At 35.2% G+C, this 23,713-nt stretch overlaps 1 protein-coding gene across 2 annotated transcripts; it reads left to right on the top strand.

Annotated features, from left to right (window-relative positions):
- The first annotated feature begins 12,721 nt into the window (after positions 1-12,721).
- Positions 12,722-15,803, top strand: LOC104213466 (ABC transporter I family member 1). Of its 2 annotated transcripts, none has more exons than XM_009762969.2 (2): positions 12,722-12,808; positions 14,445-15,803. In XM_009762969.2, exon 2 carries the CDS (start codon positions 14,594-14,596, stop codon positions 15,281-15,283), a length of 690 nt encoding a protein of 229 aa, XP_009761271.1. In that variant the 5' UTR covers positions 12,722-12,808; positions 14,445-14,593; the 3' UTR covers positions 15,284-15,803. The 2 variants fall into 2 exon arrangements, with proteins under 2 accessions (XP_009761271.1, XP_070006326.1); XM_070150225.1 differs by having other exon boundaries at positions 12,734-12,808; positions 14,608-15,803.
- The last annotated feature ends 7,910 nt before the right edge of the window (positions 15,804-23,713 follow it).

The raw sequence follows: 23,713 nt of genomic DNA, 5'->3' as shown, positions 1-23,713 counted from the left end.
ATTTAATAGTCTCGAAATAGAAATCTTTACAAAATATATAATTTTCCAAAACCTGGTAGTCCAAGTCATAGGCTCTATAAAGTTCGCTACAACTTTTAAATATAACTATTTGGAAATAAATACAACACTGTGAATACAAAGTAGGAAGGTTACTCTGAAGCCTGCGAATGTAGCAACAGGTGTACCTTGAGTCTCCTCGACAAGAATCCACATAGCTACTAACAATCAATACTTGGATTTGTACAAAAAAAGTACAGAAGTGTAGTATGATCACACTACAATGGTGCCCAGTAAGTATCAAGACTAACCTCAGTGGAATAGTGACGAGGAATAGTCAAGACACCTACTGGTCTAATAAACTGAACGAATATAAATATAGGAACAACAATGTATGATTTCAACATAAATACTACGCAATATGGTTAACAACACAAAAATTGCAATAAGAAAGAAAACAACAAGTATCGGCGAACATAATGAGAAATGACATAGAAGAGTAAATGAAAATACAATCTAACTTTGAAATCATAGATACAGTAATGACAAATAATAATCCATCAACTATAACTACTTTTATATCAAGTCTTAGTCAACAAACTCCACGAGGTATCAAACCTCAGACAAATCACAACCCACGAGTCTCAATACCTGAACCCTAACATTTGGCATCTTGAGCCCTCAGTACACCTCATAATCACTCTAACAACTCGTGTGCCAAATAGAATCACTCTCACATAGGGGCAAGTAAACAAAGGTGCACATCTACACTCAACATTATTAAGGGAACCATTTATCCGGTAAGAAGGCTTAACTACATGTATGCTTGTGCAGGTGTCCTAACATAGTTTATACCAGCTAATAAGCATAAGGAAAAGAACAGATAACACGTCAAATGTTGCTCACAACTTTCACAAGGTAAAACTCATACAGGTAAGAATACCACAACACAATATCAACAATAACAATTGCCCCATGCCAACACAAGTCATCATAATCAATCCCTGACATAGCCCATCTTGTCTCTCCATGTGTGCAATAATAACATAGTAAGTGCATGCCTTGTCTCACCATACGTGCATTATAATATTTTCACCTTGTCTCGCCACATGCGCAACCCCCCCTCCCCCACATACACACACACATACACTCACACTCACACACACACACACACACACACATATATATATATATATATATATATATATATATATATATATATATATATATAAATCATATCTTGTCATGCCGCATGTGCAAATATCAATAGAAACAACGACACGACAGAAACCTCGTGCCATCCCAATAACACTCGTACGACAGCGACCTCGTGCATCACAATAACAGGTACAACAACAAAAATGAAATAAATACAAGAGTGCAGCAAATAAATCAACTCAACAACTTTGGACCACAAGAAACAATAGAACTACCTCACAAGGAATAACCGTAGTAGAGAATGCTAGGTGTAAACAGAACAACTCACAAGGAAGAGAATAATATATAACATCGATCCCACAACATACCGTTCAACAACAACATAGGAGCCAACACAACAACAACAACAACAACAACAACCCAGTAAAATCCCACAGGTGGGGTCTGGGAAGAGTAATATGTACACAGACCTTACCCCTACCCCGAGGGGCAGGGAGGCTATTTCCAGGAGACCCTCGGCTCAAGAAAGCAATAAGAGATGATACATAGGAGCCAACACAAATCGAACAATTTCCAAATAAGGATATATCAACTAAATATAGAATATCAAAACTTCTTTCAAGATTGGGTAATTACGAAAATATACATCAATTTCAATTAAGGATAGGCAGAGGAAAGATAATCATAACTTCAATTAAGACTAACAATTTTAAGAGAGATAATAATGATTCCCAAATAAGACAAGCAGTTATGAAAAGATAGCATGACAATAAGAGAGGTAAAAATCTTTAGTTGAACCAAATAAGAGTCAAATAAGCAAAAAAAGTAAATCACAAAGCAATTAATTCCAATTAAAACATATAGAGATGAATCTAATAGATAGGAAACTCAATCATATCAAGAACAACTTCCTACTTAATGAATACAAGGACCTAAGAACCCTAAAAGGCCAATTTTTCACAAATAAGTCCAAGCACGCACTCGTCACCTCGCGTACACGGACAACAATCAGCATAGAAGACTCAAATCCTAAGGAGAAATCCCCCACATAAGGTTAGGCTAGATACTAGAAGACAGACCGATACTCTAAAATGAACTTCTCGGGTGAAAAGACCTCTGGATGGATCAAATCTAACCAAAATAACTTTAAAGCACAAATAAAACTCATAAGAAACTATTTTGGATCATAAAATCTCAATCCTTAACAAAATCCAAAAATCGGTTCAAATGTCGACCCCTGGGCCCGCACCTTGGAACCCGACAAATTTTACAAAAATCGAATACCCATTCCGATACAAGTTCGACCATACAAAAATTATCAAATTCCGATACTATTTCGTCCCTCAAATCATGATTTTTTATTTTAGAAATTTTCTTCAAAAAAACCAACATTTTTTTCAACTCAAAACACAAATTAAATGGTGAAAATGAAGATAAAATCTTGGAATATGTTAGATTCTAGGTGAAAAACACTTACCCAATCGATTTTCTTGATAAACCCCAAAGGAAGCTCCCAAATCCGAAGTATAAAACTCAAAATATGAAGAAATGACCAAACCCTCGACTTATATGATTCTACCCAGCATTTTCCGCATCTGCGGACAATTAAGCGCATCTGTGCAAACGCATTTGCGAGAAAATAGTCTTAATCTACGGACTCAGCTAGCCAGGCCTAGAACCACATCTGCAAATTTACGGCCACACCAGCGGCACCACAGAAGCGAAAGGGGAACCGCAGAAGCGAGATACATCGCAGGTACAATTGCTAGACCGCAAAAGCGGTCAACGCACCTGCGCGCCAGCCTCCACAAAAGCGAGCAACTGCCAGGCCTTCATGACCGCAAAAGCGGCCATTCTCACGCAGAAGCGGAGCCGCACCTGCGCTCCAAAGTCGCAGGTGCGAAAACACCAGAAATCAGACATGTTCAAAAACTATGCAAAACATCTGAAACTCGTCCGAAACATACCCGAGGCCCCCGGGACCCCGCCTAAACATACAAACAAGCTTTATAGATTAATACGGACTCGCTCGGGGTCTCAAATCATAACAAACAATGCCAAAACTATGGATCGCACCAAGATTCGAACTTATGAACTTTCAAATTTTTCAACTTCTAAAACTCGTGTCGAAACCTATCAAATCAACTCAGAATGACGCCAAATTTTTGCAGACAAGTCCAAATGACATAACGGAGATGTTCCAACTCGCGGAATCGCATTCCGACCCCGATATTATAAAAGTCAACTCTTGGTCAAACTTCTCCATTTTTCAAACTTCAATTTTTCCAATTTTTGCCAAAATGTTCCAAATCGCTCTACGGACCTCCAAATCCAAATCCGAAAATACGCCTAAGCTCGAAATCACCATACGAAGCTGTTGAGATCATCCAAAACTCATTCCGGAGCCGTTTATATAAAACTCAAATTTCGGTCAAATTCTCACCGCTTAAGCGTCCAAAACTATGTTCCTTCTTCCAATTCGACTCTGAATTATCAGGCAACTGAATCCAACCATGCACGCAAGTCTATACATATAGTATGAAGTTGTTCAAGACCTTAAGCCGTCCAACGAAGCTTAAATTCTTGAAACGACCAGCCGGATTGTTACAGTAAAATCGTGAGGAAAAAAAGGTATACATAGAAGAAAAGTAAAATTGATAAAAAAGGTAAATACATTATTTAATTTAATTGAAAGAAAATATTTATCATATTACTCCATCCGTCAACTTTATCTAATTTTTTGGACCTTGTTGTGGTCCAAAATATTTGATTTTCCAAATTTCAAGAGTGAATTAATTTTTTTTTTAAATTGCCTTGAAGTAAATAGTGTTGAGTATGTGTTATATTTATTTTTCAATGCAATTGGATTCATCCATCTCATATTGAAGTTTCACTTCTCTAGTAATTCACGTACTACTTGTTATAAAATATGATGATCACTCCATGTTAATTATTATTGTAAAATAAAAAACTGGAGAGGAAATGTTAAAATTTTTTAGCTCCATGACAAATTGAGATTTCTGGCTGAAAATTGAAATAGTCTTTGATGCTCACAAAGTTTTCAATGTGTTCTGTTGGTTGCTTCGGTTCTGGGAGTTGCTAATCATCACGTCCCAAATTCCAAAATGATATTATGTCAAATATAAAAAGAATAAAAGAAAATGTGAAGAGATAGTAAATATCAATATAGTCAATTTCATTGCTAATTAATGTTAAAAGATGATTTTTTTTTTAATATGGGTAAAATTAAACAACAACAAAAAAATCAACCGGAGGGAGTAACTCATTCAAATCTATCTCTACCAAATTTTAAAAAATATAAAATCTGAAATTTTTTATTAACTAATATATTATTATAAAATTATATATCTTTTGGGCGTTAAATATTTGGGGGCCTAAGGCAAGAGTTTCGCCTACCTTACCCTAGAGCCGCCCTTGTTGAATACCAAAAATAATTTAAGAAGTAGAAGTAGATTTGTATAGTTTTGAATAATTTCGACAACTTTTTCTTCTCATCCAAGAAAACTAAATATAGCTTCACTCGTAGTTCTACATAATACTCTAGTAAGTTTGTCTAGGTATCATTCCTAGTGTAAAGAGAGAGAAACCAGTGGCACTTCTGTAGCCAAATATTTTTGCATCGGCCAACAGACAGTGCATGATATAAGTCTTTCTTGCAAGATGTGTAAGCAACCCCCACTTCCAACCGAGAGGTTGTGAGTTCGAGTCTCCCCAAGAGCAAGGTGGAAAGTTCTTGGAGGGAAGGATGTCGGGGGTCTATTTGGAAACAGTCTCTCTACCCTAGAGTAGGGGTAAGGTCTGCGTACACACTACCCTCCCCAGACCCCACTAAGCAGGATTATACTGGGTTGTTGTTGTTGTTGTTTGCAAGATGTGTAAGAGAAAAATTAAAATACTGTCTTAGTTCTGTTTTAATATAGAATAATTTTTTTTATAGTATAAGTTGATTTTAATTATTTATAGCAGGAGGTCACGGGTTCGAGCCGTAGAAACAGCCTCTTGCAGAAATACAAGGTACGATTGCATACAATAACCCTTGTGCTCCGGCCCTTCCTCGGACCCCGCGCATAGCGGAAGCTTAATGCACCGGGCTGCCCTTTTTGAAGGGGAGCCTTGGCGTAACTGGTAAAGTTGTCTCCATGTGACCAGGAGGTCACGGGTTCGACCCATGGAAACAGCCCTTGCAGAAATGCAGGGTAAGACTGCGTACAATATGCCCAGTGGTCCGGTCCTTCCCCGAACCCCGCGCATAACGGGAGCTTAGTGCACCAGGCTGCCCTTTCATAGCAGGATATGATTATTGTTTTATTAGATCATCATTAGTACTTACAATTTAGATTATGTAATTATCTTATAAATGATTTGATTGCATAAACAATCTTTTATAGTGTAAAGTAGTTAAACTTTTCTATTTTTAGTAGGAATTATTTCGCAGACCTTCTCCTATGTTTGGATTCGTAAGCAACCTCTCTTATTGTTAATGATATTATATTTACCTTCTTTATTTAATTTCTTTGTAATTTTTTAAACCAATATATCATTAATGTAAATAGATATTGTTTATGTTTACGGTATATTATGGCTTACCTATTGAATAAATAACTCTTATTTGTAAAGGAAAAAAGGAAAAACAGTTCTAGGGCATACATCATATTAGAACAAAATAATTGAGCAAAGTTTTCAAGCATATATAATATATATTATAAATATTATTTTTTACATGGATACATCCTTTAAAAGCTTTTATCTTCTTTCTCTCTCTATTGTATAAATAAATTTTTGAGTTTTTTTTTTCTTTTACTATCAGAATTATTGATACAGATGAATTATTCTAATTAATTTTTTTACCGTGCTTAACTATTTTATTCATCAATTTCAGGTGCTTAAACTCTTATTTTACAGCTGAAACATAATTTTTAATACGGATCTTTATATAAATAGCTTATTAACTTTTGCTAACCAGTATATATTGTTATATACATTATATATGAATTCTACACACTTTATACATTTACCAGCTAACATTAGTTTAAGCCGTGTATTTCGGTTAAGTCTTCTTTAGAAATATAAATATAATATTTTTATAAATAAAAAAATATGTGAGGATTAATTTGAATGGGATAACAACATAGCCCCAAGTAATTGTTGGACATATAAAAGCATCCAACGTAATCAAATTGTGTATGTATGCTTTTCTGTAGTATGTAATCAATTTTTATTGTTTATTCCACGTATTTTCTTTCTTCGATTCTTTTCTGCACTTAAGACACTTCCTATGATACTCCATATAATTTACAGTTAGATTTTTTACGAGATTCTTGATTTTTTTTTTTTTTTTTTTTTTTTGAGTTTGATGAGACTATCTTACACTAAAATTTAGGATAAAATTCCGTGCCACTCTACTTTTGAATTACTTGATGTTGATTTATTCTCTTGTTTGGGACATAAAAAGATCCTTTAAATTTTGACAAGAGAATGTCTGTACGTTATTATACTGATCATGTTGTTTTATTGAGACGTGTTGGCAGTGGCGCAGCCAGAATTTTTGTTAAGGGGTGTCAAAATATATAAAAGTAAATATACCATGAGATTAAGGGGAGTTAATACATAGTATATATACATATAAAAATTTCTTTTACCTACCTACACAGTGTATTTTTCCCGCGAATGACACTCCTTCTTATAAGGTGGCTCCGCCCCTGCGTGCTGGCTGCCTACACCTCACCTCTTTGGGGTGCAGCCCTTCTCTGGCGGGACGCTTTGTGCACCGGATTGTGTTGTTTTATTGAGATATGTTTTATATTTTTGCTCCTGTTCTCGTTTTGTATATTTTCCATAGGGAAAAAAGTAGAGCTGATTAACCTGTGTATTTGATTATAATTCTTAGGAAGAATGTCTCCAACACATATCAAAAGAAATCAATCAGACACAAGCGAGGAATCAATTGCTGATGAAGATATAATCAGCAAATTGCCAAGGAATGTAATAGTTTGCATTCTAGGGAAACTGACTATACGTGAATCTATACGAACGAGTGTTCTGTCAAAGAAGTGGAGATTTTACTACTTAAACATTCCGAAGTATAGGGAAGGGCCGCACCCTAAGGGCGTGACTTAGACAGCATACCCTAATACAAACATTAGTGGTTGCTTTCACGACTTGAAAGTGATCTATAGATCACACGGAGACAAGCTGATTCTAAAAGATATGTTTTCACACATTATTCTTTCAGCTCCTAGCTGAACCTCTAGTTTCGACTATGATATCGAGATCACTATATTCTCTGAAGATTCTTGAACTCAAAAGTTTAGACTTTATGGACTTTATTCAAGTATATGCTGTTGTCTGCTTGCTGAGAAGTGCTCCGAATTTGCAAGAACTTTATATTGAGGTAAGTTGTAACATTCTATCTAATTTATGATAATTCTGTTTTGGAAACTAATAAGCATTTATTAGACAAGAGGGGTTGCTCTGGTGGTAAGCAACCTCCACTTACAACCAAGAGGTTGTGAGTTCGAGTCACCCCAAGAGCAAGGTGGGGAGTTCTTGGAGGGTAGGATGCCGAGGGTCTATCGGAAACAGCCTCTCTATCACAGGGTAGGAGTAAGGTCTGCGTACATACTACCCTCTCCAGACCCCACTAGTGGGATTATACTGGGTTATTGTTATTGTTGTTGTTGTAAGTTTCTGCTCTATCCCTGTGTAGGCTTCTACAGTCAAGCTGAACCAGGAACAAGTCTCTGGTTATCTAAAACTCTTGGATTGCACAGTTCTTCTCCTTAAGAATCTTCGTCTGGCCAAATTAACGAAAATCTCATGTTTCAATCCTGAGCTTCAGTTTATCGCGTTCCTTCACCGTAGCTCGCCATCACTTGTGATAATGACATCCAGAACTTGAAGCAGGAGAAGCATTGAATATAGGCAGGAAGCTAAGCTGCTTCAGTAAAACCTAGTAATCAGTATCATAGTTTTAGTTTCAGAAAATTGGCAATTGTAACAGGATTATAACTGCATGACTTGTATTGGTTTTTGTTATCGTTCCAAATCCGAATTTTAGCATGACAGATTATTTTTTAAAAAAAAATCTGATTCACATGCAGTGTTGTCAAAGGCTCATGTAACAACAACAACAACGACCCAGTATAATCCCACAAGTGGGGTCTGGGGAGGGTAATATGTACGCAGACCTTACCCCTATCCCGAGGAGCAGAGAGGTTGTTTCCAGGAGACCCTCGGCTCAAGAAAGTAACAGGAGACGATATATTAGTACGATCAATTGACTCATAATAAAATAACATAAAATAACATAAACTACAAAATAACAGTAATATAAGAAATGTAGGAAATATAGAAATACCAAAAAGATGAAAGGTGGAAGGTATAATAACATCCCGCCGATAAAGCCATGCATCAGTAGCTGACCAGTAGCATCCTAAGACTAACTCCTAACTGGTTAGTCTCACTCTAGTGCGCTGCAGAAATATTCACAACTTCCCCTAACCTACAACCTTAATGCTCGACCTCCACAATTCCCTATCAAGGGTCATGTCCTCAGTAATCCTATGTCGCGCCATGTCCTGTCTAATCACCTCTCCCCAATACTTCTTAGGTCTCCCTCTACCTCTCCTCGTGCCCACCACAGCCAGTCGTTCACACCTCCTCACCGGTGCATCAGTGCTCCTCCTCTGAATGTGCCCGAACCATCTCAGTCTTGCTTCCCGCATCTTGTCCTCCATAGGGGTCACGCCCACCTTCTCTTGAATATCTTCATTCCTAATCTTATCCATCCTTGTATGCCCGCACATCCACCTCAACATCCTCATCTCTGCTACTTTCATCTTCTGGATGTGTGAGTTCTTAACCGGCCAACACTCGCTCCCATGCAACATGGCAGGCCTAACCATTGCTCTATAAAACGTACATCTTAGTAACAGTGGCACTTTCTTGTCACACAAGACTCCCGATGCTAACCTCCACTTCATCCACCCCACCCCTATACGGTGTGTGACATCCTCATCGATCTCCCCGATCCTCTTAATAACAGACCCAAGGTACTTGAAACTACTCCTCGTAGGAATGACTTGAGAGTCAAGCCTCACTTCCACTCCCGCTTCTGTCGACTCGGCCCCAAATTTGCACTCGAGGCTCATGTAAGGCGCGCTTAAACTCTAAAGCTCAAAAAAGCTCAAGGAGGGCGTTTCACCTCACTTAAGTTGTGCTTCAGTGTAGGTAGGACACTAAGGCGCACACCTTATAGGCCATGCCTTCTATGTCAAATCGAGTGGTATTAAATAATAAATATAATCAGCAAGGAGATATAATAATTACTAAGGAAAACATTATGAATGAATTTGTTATTTTTTTCTTGCATTACGAATATATTTTTATTTTTCCTCATTGTGCATTTTTTCCAACTGAAGTCCACACTTTAACTGCTTTTTGCACTTAAAGCTCCAATAGACCTATAGAGCGCTATTTAAAGCTTTTCGCCTTTAACATTGTTCACATGATCATTGCCCTTCTCAAGCTCTAATTTGCTGCAAAATCACCTGGCTTCCCCCTCCTTTTAGGGTCTACCACCAAAGCTGTATCTAGTATCCAATGAATGTGTCCTAGGAATTATGCCACTTTCATTCAATTAGTCTATTTGAAAGCACCTTAGAAACAATCCTGCAGAAGTTCTTCACTTTAACTAATAGGTCGTAGTAATCTATGTTGCGTGGACTTTTCAAAATGTTGTAGCACCTATGTCGTATCTCCAAAAATGTTCTACTTTTGGAGGAGTCATCACATGACGACATTTTCGGAGAGTTTGAGCAACATAGGCAGTAATTACAATGAAATAGATGTCTTAAGGTTCTATTCCCTCTTGTATTTTTGATTACTTATACCTTTGTAGCATAGATGTGGTCGAGGGAAGAACAAGGGACTATAATATAATGGTCACTCTTGAAACTTTTATTAGTTCATTTATACTTTACAGTACTATTTTGTTCTGCTTTTTTTTTTGTTTTTTTACCTACTTATTGTTGGTGAAGCCTTTTTCAACTGTTAGAGAGACTTATTTTGCAGCAAGTGCCGTATTCTCTTATACTAACACTTGTCATACGTAAAATCCCAGCATGACATAAACAGGTACCCAGAGGCAGAGCTAGGATTTGAAGTTTATGGGTTCTGAACTGGCCACCAAATCCATAGCTCGTCTTAGTTACTGGGTTGCTTGCATCTTTGATTGAAACTCGAAAAATCAGGGGATTCCTATATTTGATGAAAGTATGGTCTTCGATTTTGAGACTGCGTCGTCTTAACGGCATCCCCGTAGAACCCACCCGTTCATTATTTTCTTTCATTTGTACTTGAAAATGAAGGGGAGCCTTGGCGTAACTGATAAAGTTGTTGCCATGTGACCAGGAGGTCGCGAGTTCGAGCCGTGGAAACAGCCTCTTGCAGAAATGCAGGGTAAGATTGCGTACAATAGATCCTTGTGGTTCTGCCCTTCCTCGGACCCCGCGCATAGCGGGAGCTTAGTGCATCGGCTGCCCTTTTAACTGTGCCTAGAAATGGATAAATTCTATGAGCAAAGTTTTGCGCGAGCAAAGTTTGTGTGCTTCTAATGTATTTTTATAGAAAAGCTTTCAGAGAATAGCAGAGATCATATAGCAATTCTGCTAATATCTTACTTCATTACTTGCTGCATAGCTGACATTTCTGATTTGAATTCTAATTAGTCCTCTCCTTCATTTTTGTTAATGTTCCATATTTTTGTTTTGTGTTTCAACAAAAAGTCATTGGACCGGTGCATGGGCGGAGCTAGAATGCAGAATATGGGCAAAGACGGATCCATAATTTGATGGTTGCGGGGCACATGAGCGGACTGCTCAAGCAATGGCCCCATTAAGAGTTCCAAGCAAAATATATGACTGTATTTAACTTATATACACATATATGTCGAGAATTTTTGCCGAGGTTAATGGGGTTCGGTGACCCCTCTACTCCTAACATAGGTCCGCTCTGAATATGGGTAACCTCAGTAGTTTTGGTCCAAACACTATATTTATCTTGATAAATTCATTGAATCAAGAAGCTCGTTTCCGCACACATAATGGAACCATTGAAAGGAGAAAAAGCACTAGAAATTGGGACTACCTGAGCTAAAGATGAACAAATGATTTTAACCATACAACAGACAAATGCTATAATGAATGTCTATAACAAGTTAAATATTTTTTATGACCGAAAAATCTGTCTGGGGCCACTCTTATAGGACCAATTGCAGCCTTTGAAACTCGCGGGTCCATCAACTCTATCCTTCTCCACTTAAATATCAAGCTTAGTTTGTATGGCAATTGGCATAGGGTTCAAACCTGTGAACTAAGTCGCAAATCCCTCTAACCTTTGCCACTTGAAATAGTCTCTCAACACTACAAGTCACAGTGAACATTTTGCTTTGACTATTAACTTCAGTCCTAATAGAGGGAGTAGTTATTAAGCTTAGAGATAGGAATAATCAAAGTACTACTAATACTTGACTAAGTCACTATATCCTTAGATTTTTTATTATTATTATAATCATAATGTCCGGTTCGGGCCTAACTTGCGTGCAACTCAATTAATTTGACCCGCTACATTCTTAGATTCTTTATTGATTGTAGGTGTTTCCGTCTTGTTGAAGCATCCATTTTTAAAGATTTTAACTCCTTCAATGTCATATATGTTCACACGAGAACAGCAGCAAGCATTATATTTCCCAAATGTTCGACATGAAACATATTCAGCAAAAAATTTAAAGAGCAAAATCAGTTACAGAAATTACAAGTATTAAAAACAAAAATTATAATCCAATTTAACTTCATTAAACTATTGTAATTTGGTATACTTGGTTTGAATATTGTATTTTAAATTAGAATCTTGTGTATGTTTGATTTGAATACTATATTGCGGTATGTTTGATTTAAATATTGTATTCCAAATTAGAATATTGTGGTATGTTTGATTTGAACATTGAATTCCAAATTAGAATATTATAGTATGTTTGATTCGAACATTATATTTTTTATTAGGATATTGTGGTGTATTGGTTTGAATAGTATGTTCCAGTATTTTATTTTAGTTTAGATATTGTATCCCAAGTTAAAATATTTTCACCTTATTTTTTATTTTCTTTTGATTTAGATGGAAAAGAAGAAAAAACGATGAAGGACTTAGAGAAATTATTGGGGTATGAACTTTTTGGTCAGAAGGTAAGTATAATCCCAATTCTTTAAAACGTTAAGGGAGCGAGAGATAATTTAGTTCCTTAAAATATGGGATTTGTTTAATGGTATATAATGATATTAATGATTTAAAAAGTAAATAAAATTTTATAAAATAAGTATATAATGTAAAATAAATATTTTAAATGTATATGAAGTTAACTTGTGTTTTCTATGGGTATACCGCGTAGATTTCCCAACTAGGATCAATTGTGTTAAAAGCCCATAAAGTTTTAATTTGGGCTCAGCCTATAATAATCCGTTATTCTAAATCTCAACATCTCAGCCCAAATCAAGTAGACCAAAATCTCCTCCAGCTTGTTGCTCGAGTGACGGCGAGGCGGCGGAAGACGGCGGGCGGCGGATGACTGCGGACGTCGGTGAGTCCATTTCTTGCTGTTAGAAATATACTATGATTGTCTTCTCTCCATTTCTATCTTTTTTTTTCTATTTTATTTAGAAAGGTCATAACTTGTTTTATGAAATGCTGAAGCTGTGAGTATTAGCCAAAAAGTTGGAGCTACTGGAAATGAAGTGTAAGTTAGAATTGTGCTGAATGATTGTCATGGAAATGTATGCCTAAATATTCTAGGTTTTGCTTTTAGTTTTTATTTTCTAATAATTATCATGTGAATTACCTAGGAAGTGATTAGGAGAATTGAGATCAATCAATTGAGTTTGTCTTTAATGTCAAATTAGTTGAGATCGACTATTTGAATCAGGATTTTATAAAAAGGGGATTCAAAAATGTCACACCTCGGATATTAACCTTTGATCAAAAGCAATTTTGAACACTTTGCTACTTTACTAGGATTTTCCCGCATGTCAAGGGATTCAACAACTTATATTAACAAAAAGAACTAATTTTTTACCCTATTTTCATAATATTTTTTTTCGGCGAATGCAATTGAATCCCCTTTCTTCAAACTAGCTCTGTTAGTGGTGCCTAGGAGAACACGTCCCTACTGATTAGGAAACTTAAAGTAAGGGGGACAATTAGAAGGAACAAAAATTAAAGATGTAGTGAATTGTTAGGTTTCTTAAGATCTCTTAGTTTCAAGGTTATCTTCCGGAAAGAATCAAACAGCAAGGTGAACTTAGCTTGGTATGGGTAGTATGATCGCTCCATTTTTTGTTCTTTCTTTTCTCTGGAAATCATTCATCCAATGCTTCTAAGAATGAATTCTTTTGGAATTTAATTCGCTTATAAGAATTGCGTACTGTTCAACTTATAGCTTTTCTTGAGAAGCCATGTTAGTGTGTATGTTTGTTAAGCTACAAATTGGTTACTGTTGTTTTACATTGTGTGGGATCTGCAGGACTGCTCCACCTCTTTGCTTGTAATCTGATGAGAAAAATATGATTAGATGCCTTTTATTCTTTACCTTGATTATAGTGATGCGTAGTGCTTAGCGTCTTAGCGACAGCTAAGAAAGGATAGCAGTTCTTGATAGTCATTCTGATTAAAGTGGAAAACTAGAAAATTAGAACAATGTGGATTGCCTTTGCTAATGAAATAACTTTTTATATGATTTTGGTTGTTTAGAGGGATGGGGAGCTATGAGGAGGATGTGGAGCAAATCTTTTTCGGTTTCTCTAAATGTGCTTCTATGACAAGAAATTCCATATGAGGGAAATTAATTTAGCAAGTGCAAATTCAGTGACTTAGTAGCATCCAAGAGTGTTACAAATGGCAAAAAATGAGAAATCCTCTTCCATCTTCATTTTCTCTTTTCTGTTTTGTTTCCTCAGACTGTGGTAAAGCACATTAGTTGATTTGATTCTGCTGCTTTCTTGTCTGATTTGATGTTCCAGATGATGTCTGTTCGATGAGAATTCTATTAATTAGTGGAGTTCATGCACTATACTAATTTATATTTGCCTGCGTAGCTAAATGCTCATAATTAACAAGTGAACTTTGATTTAGCATAATCTGCTTTCTGTTTTGAACTGACTGGTTACATGTCCAGAGTTGCTGAAACTTATGAAGTTCCTACTTTTGCTTTTAATTTTCAGAATTACAGAATTTGTTTCGCAATTTCTTCTGAGCTCCTGTAAGATTCGAAAGAGCTTCAGCAACCTTTTGATTCTTTTTATTCTCTGTGGATACTCAACCAAGGAAGTTTTATATCCAGTACTGATCGTTGTCCGTCATTCACTTGACAATGTCTTTGCGTAGACCTCCCCTTCCTCGACTTCTGCTGAACAATGTGTCTTGCATGAGAAATGCTCAACAAATACTGCGCAATGTAAATGTTTCCCTCCATGATGGTGGTGCACTTGTACTAACGGGCACTAATGGCTCTGGTAAATCGACATTCTTGCGCATGTTAGCTGGTTTCTCGAAACCATCAGCTGGTGAGATACTCTGGAATGGTCATGATATCACTGATTCAGGTGTTTTTCAACAGTACAAACTTCAGCTCAACTGGCTCTCTCTTAAGGACGCTATCAAAGAGAAGTTCACAGTCCTTGATAATGTTCAATGGTTCGAAGTTCTTGAAGGCAAACAAGGAAGATCTCTGCCAGCTTTGCAGCTTATGGGGCTTGGAAGATTAGTAAACGATAAAGCACGAATGCTTTCTATGGGTCAAAGGAAAAGGGTACAACTGGCCAGATTGTTGGCAATTGATCGGCCTATTTGGTTGCTTGATGAACCTTCGGTAGCATTGGATGATGAAGGTGTGAAATTGCTCGAGTACATTATTGCAGAGCACAGAAAAAAGGGTGGTATTGTCATTGTCGCCACCCATCTGCCTATTCAGATTGAGGATGCAATGTTTTTAAGGTTGCCGCCAAGGTTCCCAAGAAGGATGACTTTGGTAGACATGCTTGATCGAGGTGGCCTGGACTGATCTTTCTGAAAATATAATCCAAGTGTAAAGAGACTGTGTGATGAATTTAAAAGGGAGCATGCAATTAGAGAAACTACAGAAGTGTGTGTTGTGCCAAATTTTCTTGTGGTGGCATCAGAATTTGCACTTCATTTCATTCTTGATGGTTGCAAGAACTGCTTCAAAATTTATGTATTTAGAATATCTAGGTACAAGAGGTAACGGGTTCGAGCCGTGGAAGCCTCTTGCAGAAATGTAGGATAAAGTTGCGTACAAGCCCTTCCCTGGACCCCGCGCATAGCGGGAGCTTAATGGATCGGGCTGCCTTTTTTTTTTTGTTTAGAATATCTAGGACTCGCTTCAATATCTGTACTTTATTATTTCCTCCAGATGGTTGCAAGAACTGCTCCAAGATTTATGCATTTAGAATATCTAGGACTAGCTTCAGTATCTGTACTTTATTAGTTCCTCCTCACTTTGCACTTCAATTTGCCACTAAAAGTGTGTGGAGAGCACCTTGCCTCGGGCTTTGGTCTAGTAATACACGGGATAAAACTCTGCACTATTTTTTTTTTCTGGATCATTGCATGTATTGCTCTGAGGATATATATATATATGTTTAGGATTAGGTTCAGTAATTTTTCTTTGTTAGTTTCTCCGGTAGAAAGTATAGAGAATTTCTAGTACTTTTTATTTCTATTGTTGATTTGTATGACCCCACTTGCGAAATTTTATTGAGTTGTTGTTGTTTGTTGATTTGTATAATATTGGTATGAGATGAGCTTAAATGAAGTGACATGGTAAATGAGAATTCATATAGCAAGCCTCAAGTTACTTGAAATTGAGGTGTAGTAATAGTAGTTATTGACTTGTTGCTTGTTAGTTCCTCTCATTTTAGGCTACAATTTGCCACAAGAAATGTGTGGAGAGCACCTTGCATCAGATATAGTGCTCTCTTATTATCATGTCATGTGGCTTGGTTTCTTGGATGCTGGATTGCTAGTCTGAAGCAGAGAATTAGAGATATTTTTGGGAGTTCATCTTTATCATGTCAGCTGATTCAGTACTGATCTGGCTTTTGTAACAACTTTGGACATTACAGGAGGTATCTAAGATAAGGTTGTAGTCTAAAGTTGTCCAGATATTAACAAGAGATGTCTTGGATTTTATCGAGAAGTTTTATTGTGTGTCTCACGCAACTGAAAAATGATATTAGTTGTGTGAGACTCTTTTTTATCTCACAAATTTGTGGACCTCAATCTTATACTTTTGGGTCCACAAAATTATGAGATAAAAAAGATGTCTCATACAACTAGTGTAAGTTGTACGAGACACAAAATAAAATTTTCCGATTTTATCTTTGTTTCGTCAGCAGACTGAGCACTGAGCGGCCTTCGGTAACAGCTTTTGGAGGCACTGTTGTTTGGTTGATGTAGTAGCAATTTTTTCCTCAAAATTTGGACAATTGGCTCAATAATAGTAGTGGTGTCAATGTGTTATTTTTAAGAGAATACCGTAAATACAAAACGAATTAATAGAATGCGCCGCAAGGATAAAGCATGACAAAAAGAATAGATTGACGTTATTATACATGCAATAAATCGCATATACCGACAGCGATTTATAAGTTTCATTTGTTGAAATGGAAGCCAACTATGCCTAATCTCCTCACAAATTCTTGATGCAATTATAAAACAATTAAATTCTTGATGCAATTATAAAACAAAATCGTGGTAGCAACCAACCTAGTCTATATCTAAACAAGTAAGATACTGATCTTCAAGCTTTGTAATAAACTCTATAAAATAAGAGCATTTGACTTTCACAACTAGTAACCACCATAATCCGTGGGATGATTGAGATTTCTTCGGTCTTGATCAGATATCTCGAGTTTAAGTTTTGGAAGTGAAGAATTTCTTAGTAAGGGATGGAAGCACTTGGTGTTTACCTCCTTAGCAGACTTACCCGACGGAAATTTAGATTAATCAGGAAAATGAGTATCGGACATCAAATGATTAAAAAAAAGATAAATATGTCATTTCATTTTGATTTTTGTAACGTGGTTTTATTATTCTCATCTAACCTTAAGTTCATATATCATGTCGTGTTTCTTGAATATTTACAGTACCCATGTGCTTGGGGTCCCTAATATTGTACAGTTATTTTCTTTGGAAGCATATGATTTACTGCACATTGCCAAGGTAATTGGTAATTATATAGGATTCAAGGTATATACGTTGATCGCCTGTAAAGATTTTTTATGTTGTTAATGTAGTTTATTACTTTAATATATATATCATTTTTACCCATTTTTCAATTATATCGTTTATCATAAGAATCTACTTATAATTAACTTGATCACAAATTTGATTGTATAAATAATGATTTGATACCTACACCATCAATGTAAAGGGAAAAAATAAAAAAATAGCCAGATTTACAATTTTAAAACTAACTGAAATTTAGCTATTTTTTCATGTAAAGATAAAATCTGAACAAAAATACCCTTAAAAATTCAAAAATATTCCAGCACAATATGCTGGAGTTTGAATTTTGTACGTATGAGCTTCCAGCATAATGCGATGAAATTTCATAATGTGCTGGAGTTCCAATACAATAGACGGGAAGTTTATATGTAGGAACTCCATAATCCAATATATTATGCTGGAACTTTCCGTGTGCTGGAATTCCAACATAATATGCTGAGCCATTGCGGAAGAGAAGGCTGCTAAAGCAGCAAAGGCCGTGGCTGCTGCTAAGAGCGCTCTAGAATTGGTTGCCACTCTTTCTGATGAGATTAGAACTCTAATGCTGGCTGGAAGGAAAATTCAGTTTAGGGTTTAAAACCCTAATGCTGATTGCATGGAAAAGCTCAGTTTAGAGTTTAAAACTCTAATGCTGGCTGGAAGGCAAATTCAGTTTAGGGTTTAAAACCCTAAATAAGCCTTACTTGTTCAAGATATGCACAGACAGTGTGATCCGAAGGACAGCTTCAAAGGCGCCAAAATCTCAACTTCGCCAATTCAAGCCTAAATCTACTCCGAGGCTCCAAAACCCATTCCGGTCATACTCCTAAGTCATAAATCATCTCCCGAAGCTAACCGAACCATCAGATCTCGCATCCGAGCCCTCTAACACACAAGTCAACATCTGATTGTCTTTTCTAACCCTTTGTGCTTTTACTCTCGTCCTCACCAAAGCAATCATATAAAAATGTGCACGACATCACCCTTCATGCTTTTACTCTCTTTCCTCACCATGTTATCAATAAAATCGGCACGGAATGGTACATCGTGCGGCACGACATCACCCTTCGTGCTTTACACCGTTGCCATAGAGCTATCGCAACGGTTGTGCATCCGTTACACCAGCTCGCGTGCCAATAGAGCTTAAGGGACGGTTCTTGCAACGGGTCACAAAACCGTTGCTATAAGATTATACGCAAGAGCTCCATAATCCCGCATATTGTGCTGGAACTTTCTGTGTTTCAGCAAAGCAGTGGCTATTTTTTTAATGAATTTGTAAACACTAGCTATTTTTCGATTGTCAGTCCAAAAACTGGCGAGCCCGTGCTATCTTTACTAATATAAAGAGTAGCCCGATATACAAAGCATCCCGCATTTACGTAGAATCTCGGGATGCTTTTGTTTTGACATTGATATACCTACCCCATCAGTATATAAAATTTAATATAGGTCTTTATTTGACCTTGATTCTGACCTACTTTGATGAAAAATTCATCAGATTTAGAACTTTCAAAAAGTGCAAAGGACATTATTTTTGGGAGAAATTCAAAAATAGCCAAAATTATAACTGGTCGTTCAAAAATAGCTCAATTTCAAAAGTAATCGAAATTTAGCCACTTTTCATGTAAAGATAAATCTTAGCGAAAATACTGTTCAAAACCCGAAAAATACACTAGTTTATTATACTGGAGTTTCAGCATAAGTATGCTTGAACTCCAGCATATTATACTGGAGTTCCAGGATAAGTATGCTGCAACTCCAGCATAATATGATGGAGTTCCAGCAAGTATAATTGTCCAGTATAATATACTGGAGTTTGGAGCACCGGTGCTCCAGTCTCCAGTATATTATACTGGAGTCAGCAAAGTATACCGGTCCAGCATAATATGCTGGAGTTCATACACAGGTGCACTGAACTCCAGTATATTATGCTGGACCGGTCTCTGTTGCAGCAAAATAGTAGCTATTTTTTATTGACTTCGTAAACGCTGGCTATTTTTGAATGACCAGTCCGAAAACTGGCTATACCGTGCTATTTTTACATTTATGACCCACAACTAAAAATAAGCCTAGCGATGACACACATTTATTTTCATCTTGTGTGGAACTATTTGGTCCATTCTCGAATTAAATTGAAGGAAAATCTGAACTGGGGAAATAATTGCATGTGAAAAAGACTCAAATATTTTTTGGTCACCTTTAATTATATAAAAAAAAAATATTGTATAGCCACTTTACAATAAATAGCTGAAATTAATGTATATATATCTTTGTATATATATCCATTTTGTATGTTATATATAAAAATTATACAATATTTTATATATTTTTGCGGCTATCAGATGTAAAGAGTTTCGGCCGCATGCTAAAAATGATTCTTTGCCCAATGAAAAATCTGCATATATATGTCAACTTTTGTATTATATTTTACTTAATATAAAGTTGGTTATTCCAATAGTAGAAATTGTATTGTAATAATTGCTTCAAGATAAAGAAAAAAAATTAATAGTAATATTTTTTTGGTTCTTCGCATTAATTTCCAAATTCAATAAAATACTAATATTAAATGACCCCATTCGGAGAATATGCCTCGTTAAAAAGATTATTACATCAACTTCCAATTTATTACGAGCAATTAGCACATAATTCAGTTATTTTAATATGGCAGAAAATAATTTCTTCATCTGTTGTTATAGTAATTAAAGTTTAATTACTTTAATGCAACAAAAATAGTTTTGTGACTTCCTTTTATAGTAAGTATAATTCACTTGCCATACGTAGAATTATCCATTTAAATCATGCATAAATATGTTCTTAGTTTTTTTTTTCATGATTTTGCCATTTTGTTAATACTGAATCTTTCCAATAGGCCAATATTTATATTCCTACCAAATTTACTTTGTGCAATTTATTTACGTAATCTATCAATCTCCTAATCAAAGAGCCAGACAATAAAAATAAAACTGTATATGAAAGAAATTCCGAAATTGTTTCCTATTTATTGAGAGGGTTTGGAGAGGCAAATTCAGATCCAGATCCGAATTATATACTAGAGAACATTATTTTTATGGAATTTTTACATTCTATAGAAGTTTTAGTCGTTTTGGATTTGTGAAAACAGAAAATAATGCATCTACAATCAGAATACAAATAATCTACAATTCATCTACAAAATATCTACAAACTGGGTATATTGAATTTTAATATCCCAATTCACATTCAATTGTAGTTTAATTGGAATTTTCGACATAATTGTGTTTTTTCAGAAGATTTGTAGAAGTTTTAGTCGTTTTTATTTGTGAAAACAGAAAATAAAGCATCTACAATCAGAATACAAATAATCTACAACTTATCTACAAAATATCTACAAACTGGGTACATATTTGGAATCGACATGTTTCCCCTGAAATGTATGTTTCACATTTTTAATACATATTTTTGTCAAAAACAGTACTAAATCATTCACTTTAATACAATTTGTATACAATGTTGTTCAACTTTCATACAATAGGTAAATGAATAAAAGATAAATAAATAAATAACAATCTACATTTTTTGCGATATGTCTTCTTCTTCTTCGAGTTTCAATATGAAATTCAGTCAAAACCAACTTTAATCGTCACCAAAACCCCTCAAAATTGAGATATAAACTCCAAACCATATTCCCGATTATTTTCAACAACACCCAATCCAAACAAATAATGATTTTTGAAAACCCAAATTTGAATTCAAAGCTTTCAAGCTTTTTAATGGTTGTCAATGGTGGAATTGCTGCTCTCTTTTCATTTGCTTTGTATTACTGAAATTTGCGATTGAGAAATAGAGAGAGATGTAGAGAAAATTTCTGGAAACAAAGTGTATCGCAAAAATAGAGTATGGAAAATATTATTCTGCGTTGTAGAAGATCAGAGTGAAGCCGAAGATAATTATGGAAAGCGCGTGATTTGCATTGGGGAAGATCTGGAAAATATTTAATTCCCCTTTTTTAGCGCGCAAAATAAGGAATCATAAAGCTACAGTGATTCCTTATTTAATGCATTGTATATATTAGATAAAAATACTATTAACATGAAGGGTAATAAGCAAACTATAAACATATTTGGTAATATAGTTTCATATATGGTATATATACGAAAAAGCCTCTTATTTTATCCTATTTTTTATTTTTACCAACAATGAACACTAATTTTTTACTAATATACTGTACATGTTTTGAACTTGTCCAATTATACATTATATATATTGATCTTTTTCTGCCAATGAGTACACATTTAGGGGTCTTTTGGTTGGGAAATAAATTATCTGAATTAGTTATCCCGGGATTGTTATTTCACCTTTCCATAAGGATAAAAATAACATTACAATCCGGGAATAACTAATCTCGGGATTAATTATACCGTAATTTTATCTCAACCAAACGTGGGATAAACTTATCTCATATTTAAGTGAGAAATTAAAAAATAACCAGATTTACAAGTGGTCATTCAAAAATAGCCACAATTTCAAAAGTAATCGAAATTTAGCCACTTTTAATGTAAAAATAAATGTGAACTAAAACACTATCCAAAATCCGGAAAATACTCCAGCATAATATACTGGAGTTCCAGCATAAGTATACTGGAACTCCAGTATATTATAATGAAGTTCTAGCATAAGTATACTGGAGTTCTAGTATAATATATCGGTCCAACATAATATGCTGGAAGTTCATACATGGGTGCTCCAATCTCCAGTATATTATGCTGGAACTTTCCCGCATGTTGGATTTCTAACATAATATGCTAGAAGTTCATACACAGGTGCATCGATCTCCAGTATATATAGGCGAACCCAAGATTTTTACACGATGTGGGCACACTATTCTGCTCAACTAGAGCCTCCTAAAGGCTTTTAGTGTTCGGGGTGCCAAGTGCTTTAAATTAACTATTTTCAGGGTATATACATATACATATACAAAAATTTTGTCGAAGCTTACGGGGTCCGATGACCCCTCATTGTAACATGTAGGTTCGCCTCTGCCATTATATTATGCTAGCCCGATCCCTATTGCAACAAAATAATGATTATTTTTCAATGGCTTTTGCAGACGCTGACTATTTTTGAATGACCAATCCAAAAATTGACTAACCCGTGCTATTTCCAAAATTAAATTTTATCCAATACTCACATATTTGTACCGTGTAGGCCCCATTGATAGATAGAACGTTTCCTACCATGAATTTCTCTATTGTGAGTAAAGTTTAAATGTCCAATCATTTATAATGTATTGATTGCAGCTGTTACTGATAATGACTTTTAAGTGGACAATTTTTTGAAAACTTTTTTGAAGAAATTCTCTTTGAGATAAATAGGTTACTTATTTTGGAGAAAAGGACTATTTCTTTTTGAAAATAATAAGGTTTTTAACCAAAACAATATATATTAAACAAAAAAGGTGTTCCAAAAACATACTAAGAGCCCGTTTGAATTTTTTTCACTTTTTTTCGAATTTTTTTTTACTTTTTTTCAAAATTGACGTTTGACAATAAAATTTTTAATTTTCACTTGAAGATGAATTTTAAATTTTTTTGAAAATTCTAAAAAGCTGTTTTTCAAAATTTTCACCCAGATCACTCACAAAAAATAAAAAACAATCCAAAATTATATTCATGTCCAAACACAACTCTAATTTTCAAATACCATTTTCACTTGAAAAAAAAATTCACCTTTTTTCAAGTTTTACAATTCTTATGTCCGGGCGTTTGGACATAAGAATTGTAAAATTCGAAAAAGATGATTTTTTTAAGTGAAAATGGTGTTTAAAAATTGGTGTTGTGTTTGGACACGAATATAATTTTGAGCTATTTTTGAATTTTTGTGAGCGATCTAAAGTGAAAATTTGAAAAATAATTTTTTGGAGTTTTTTGAATTTTTGAAAAATTCCGAAATTTATCTTCAAATGTAAAATCAAAAACTTTGTGACCAAACACTAATTTCGAAAAAAAAAAGAAAACAAAATTCAAAAAAATATTTTTTTCTTTTATGACCAAACGGGCCCCAAATATTTACTACTTCAAAAATGTTTCCAAAAGTGGTTTACAAAAAGTTTACGTACCCAAATTCTTATCTTGTGCCTCGACCACACGTGGTCATCATGTGCAATCTGACAAGCAACAAGTTCTAACACTAATGCCACTAATTTTCTGACTGGTCTAAATTTTATTTA

Source organism: Nicotiana sylvestris, chromosome 6, assembly GCF_000393655.2.
Source record: "Nicotiana sylvestris chromosome 6, ASM39365v2, whole genome shotgun sequence".
Lineage (NCBI taxonomy): Eukaryota > Viridiplantae > Streptophyta > Magnoliopsida > Solanales > Solanaceae > Nicotiana > Nicotiana sylvestris.
This window is presented reverse-complemented; position numbering and strand designations above follow the sequence as displayed.

Coding starts and splice junctions, on each gene's coding strand:
- LOC104213466 (XM_009762969.2), top strand. CDS start 14,594: ATGTCTTTGCGTAGACCTCCCCTTCCTCGACTTCTGCTGAACAATGTG.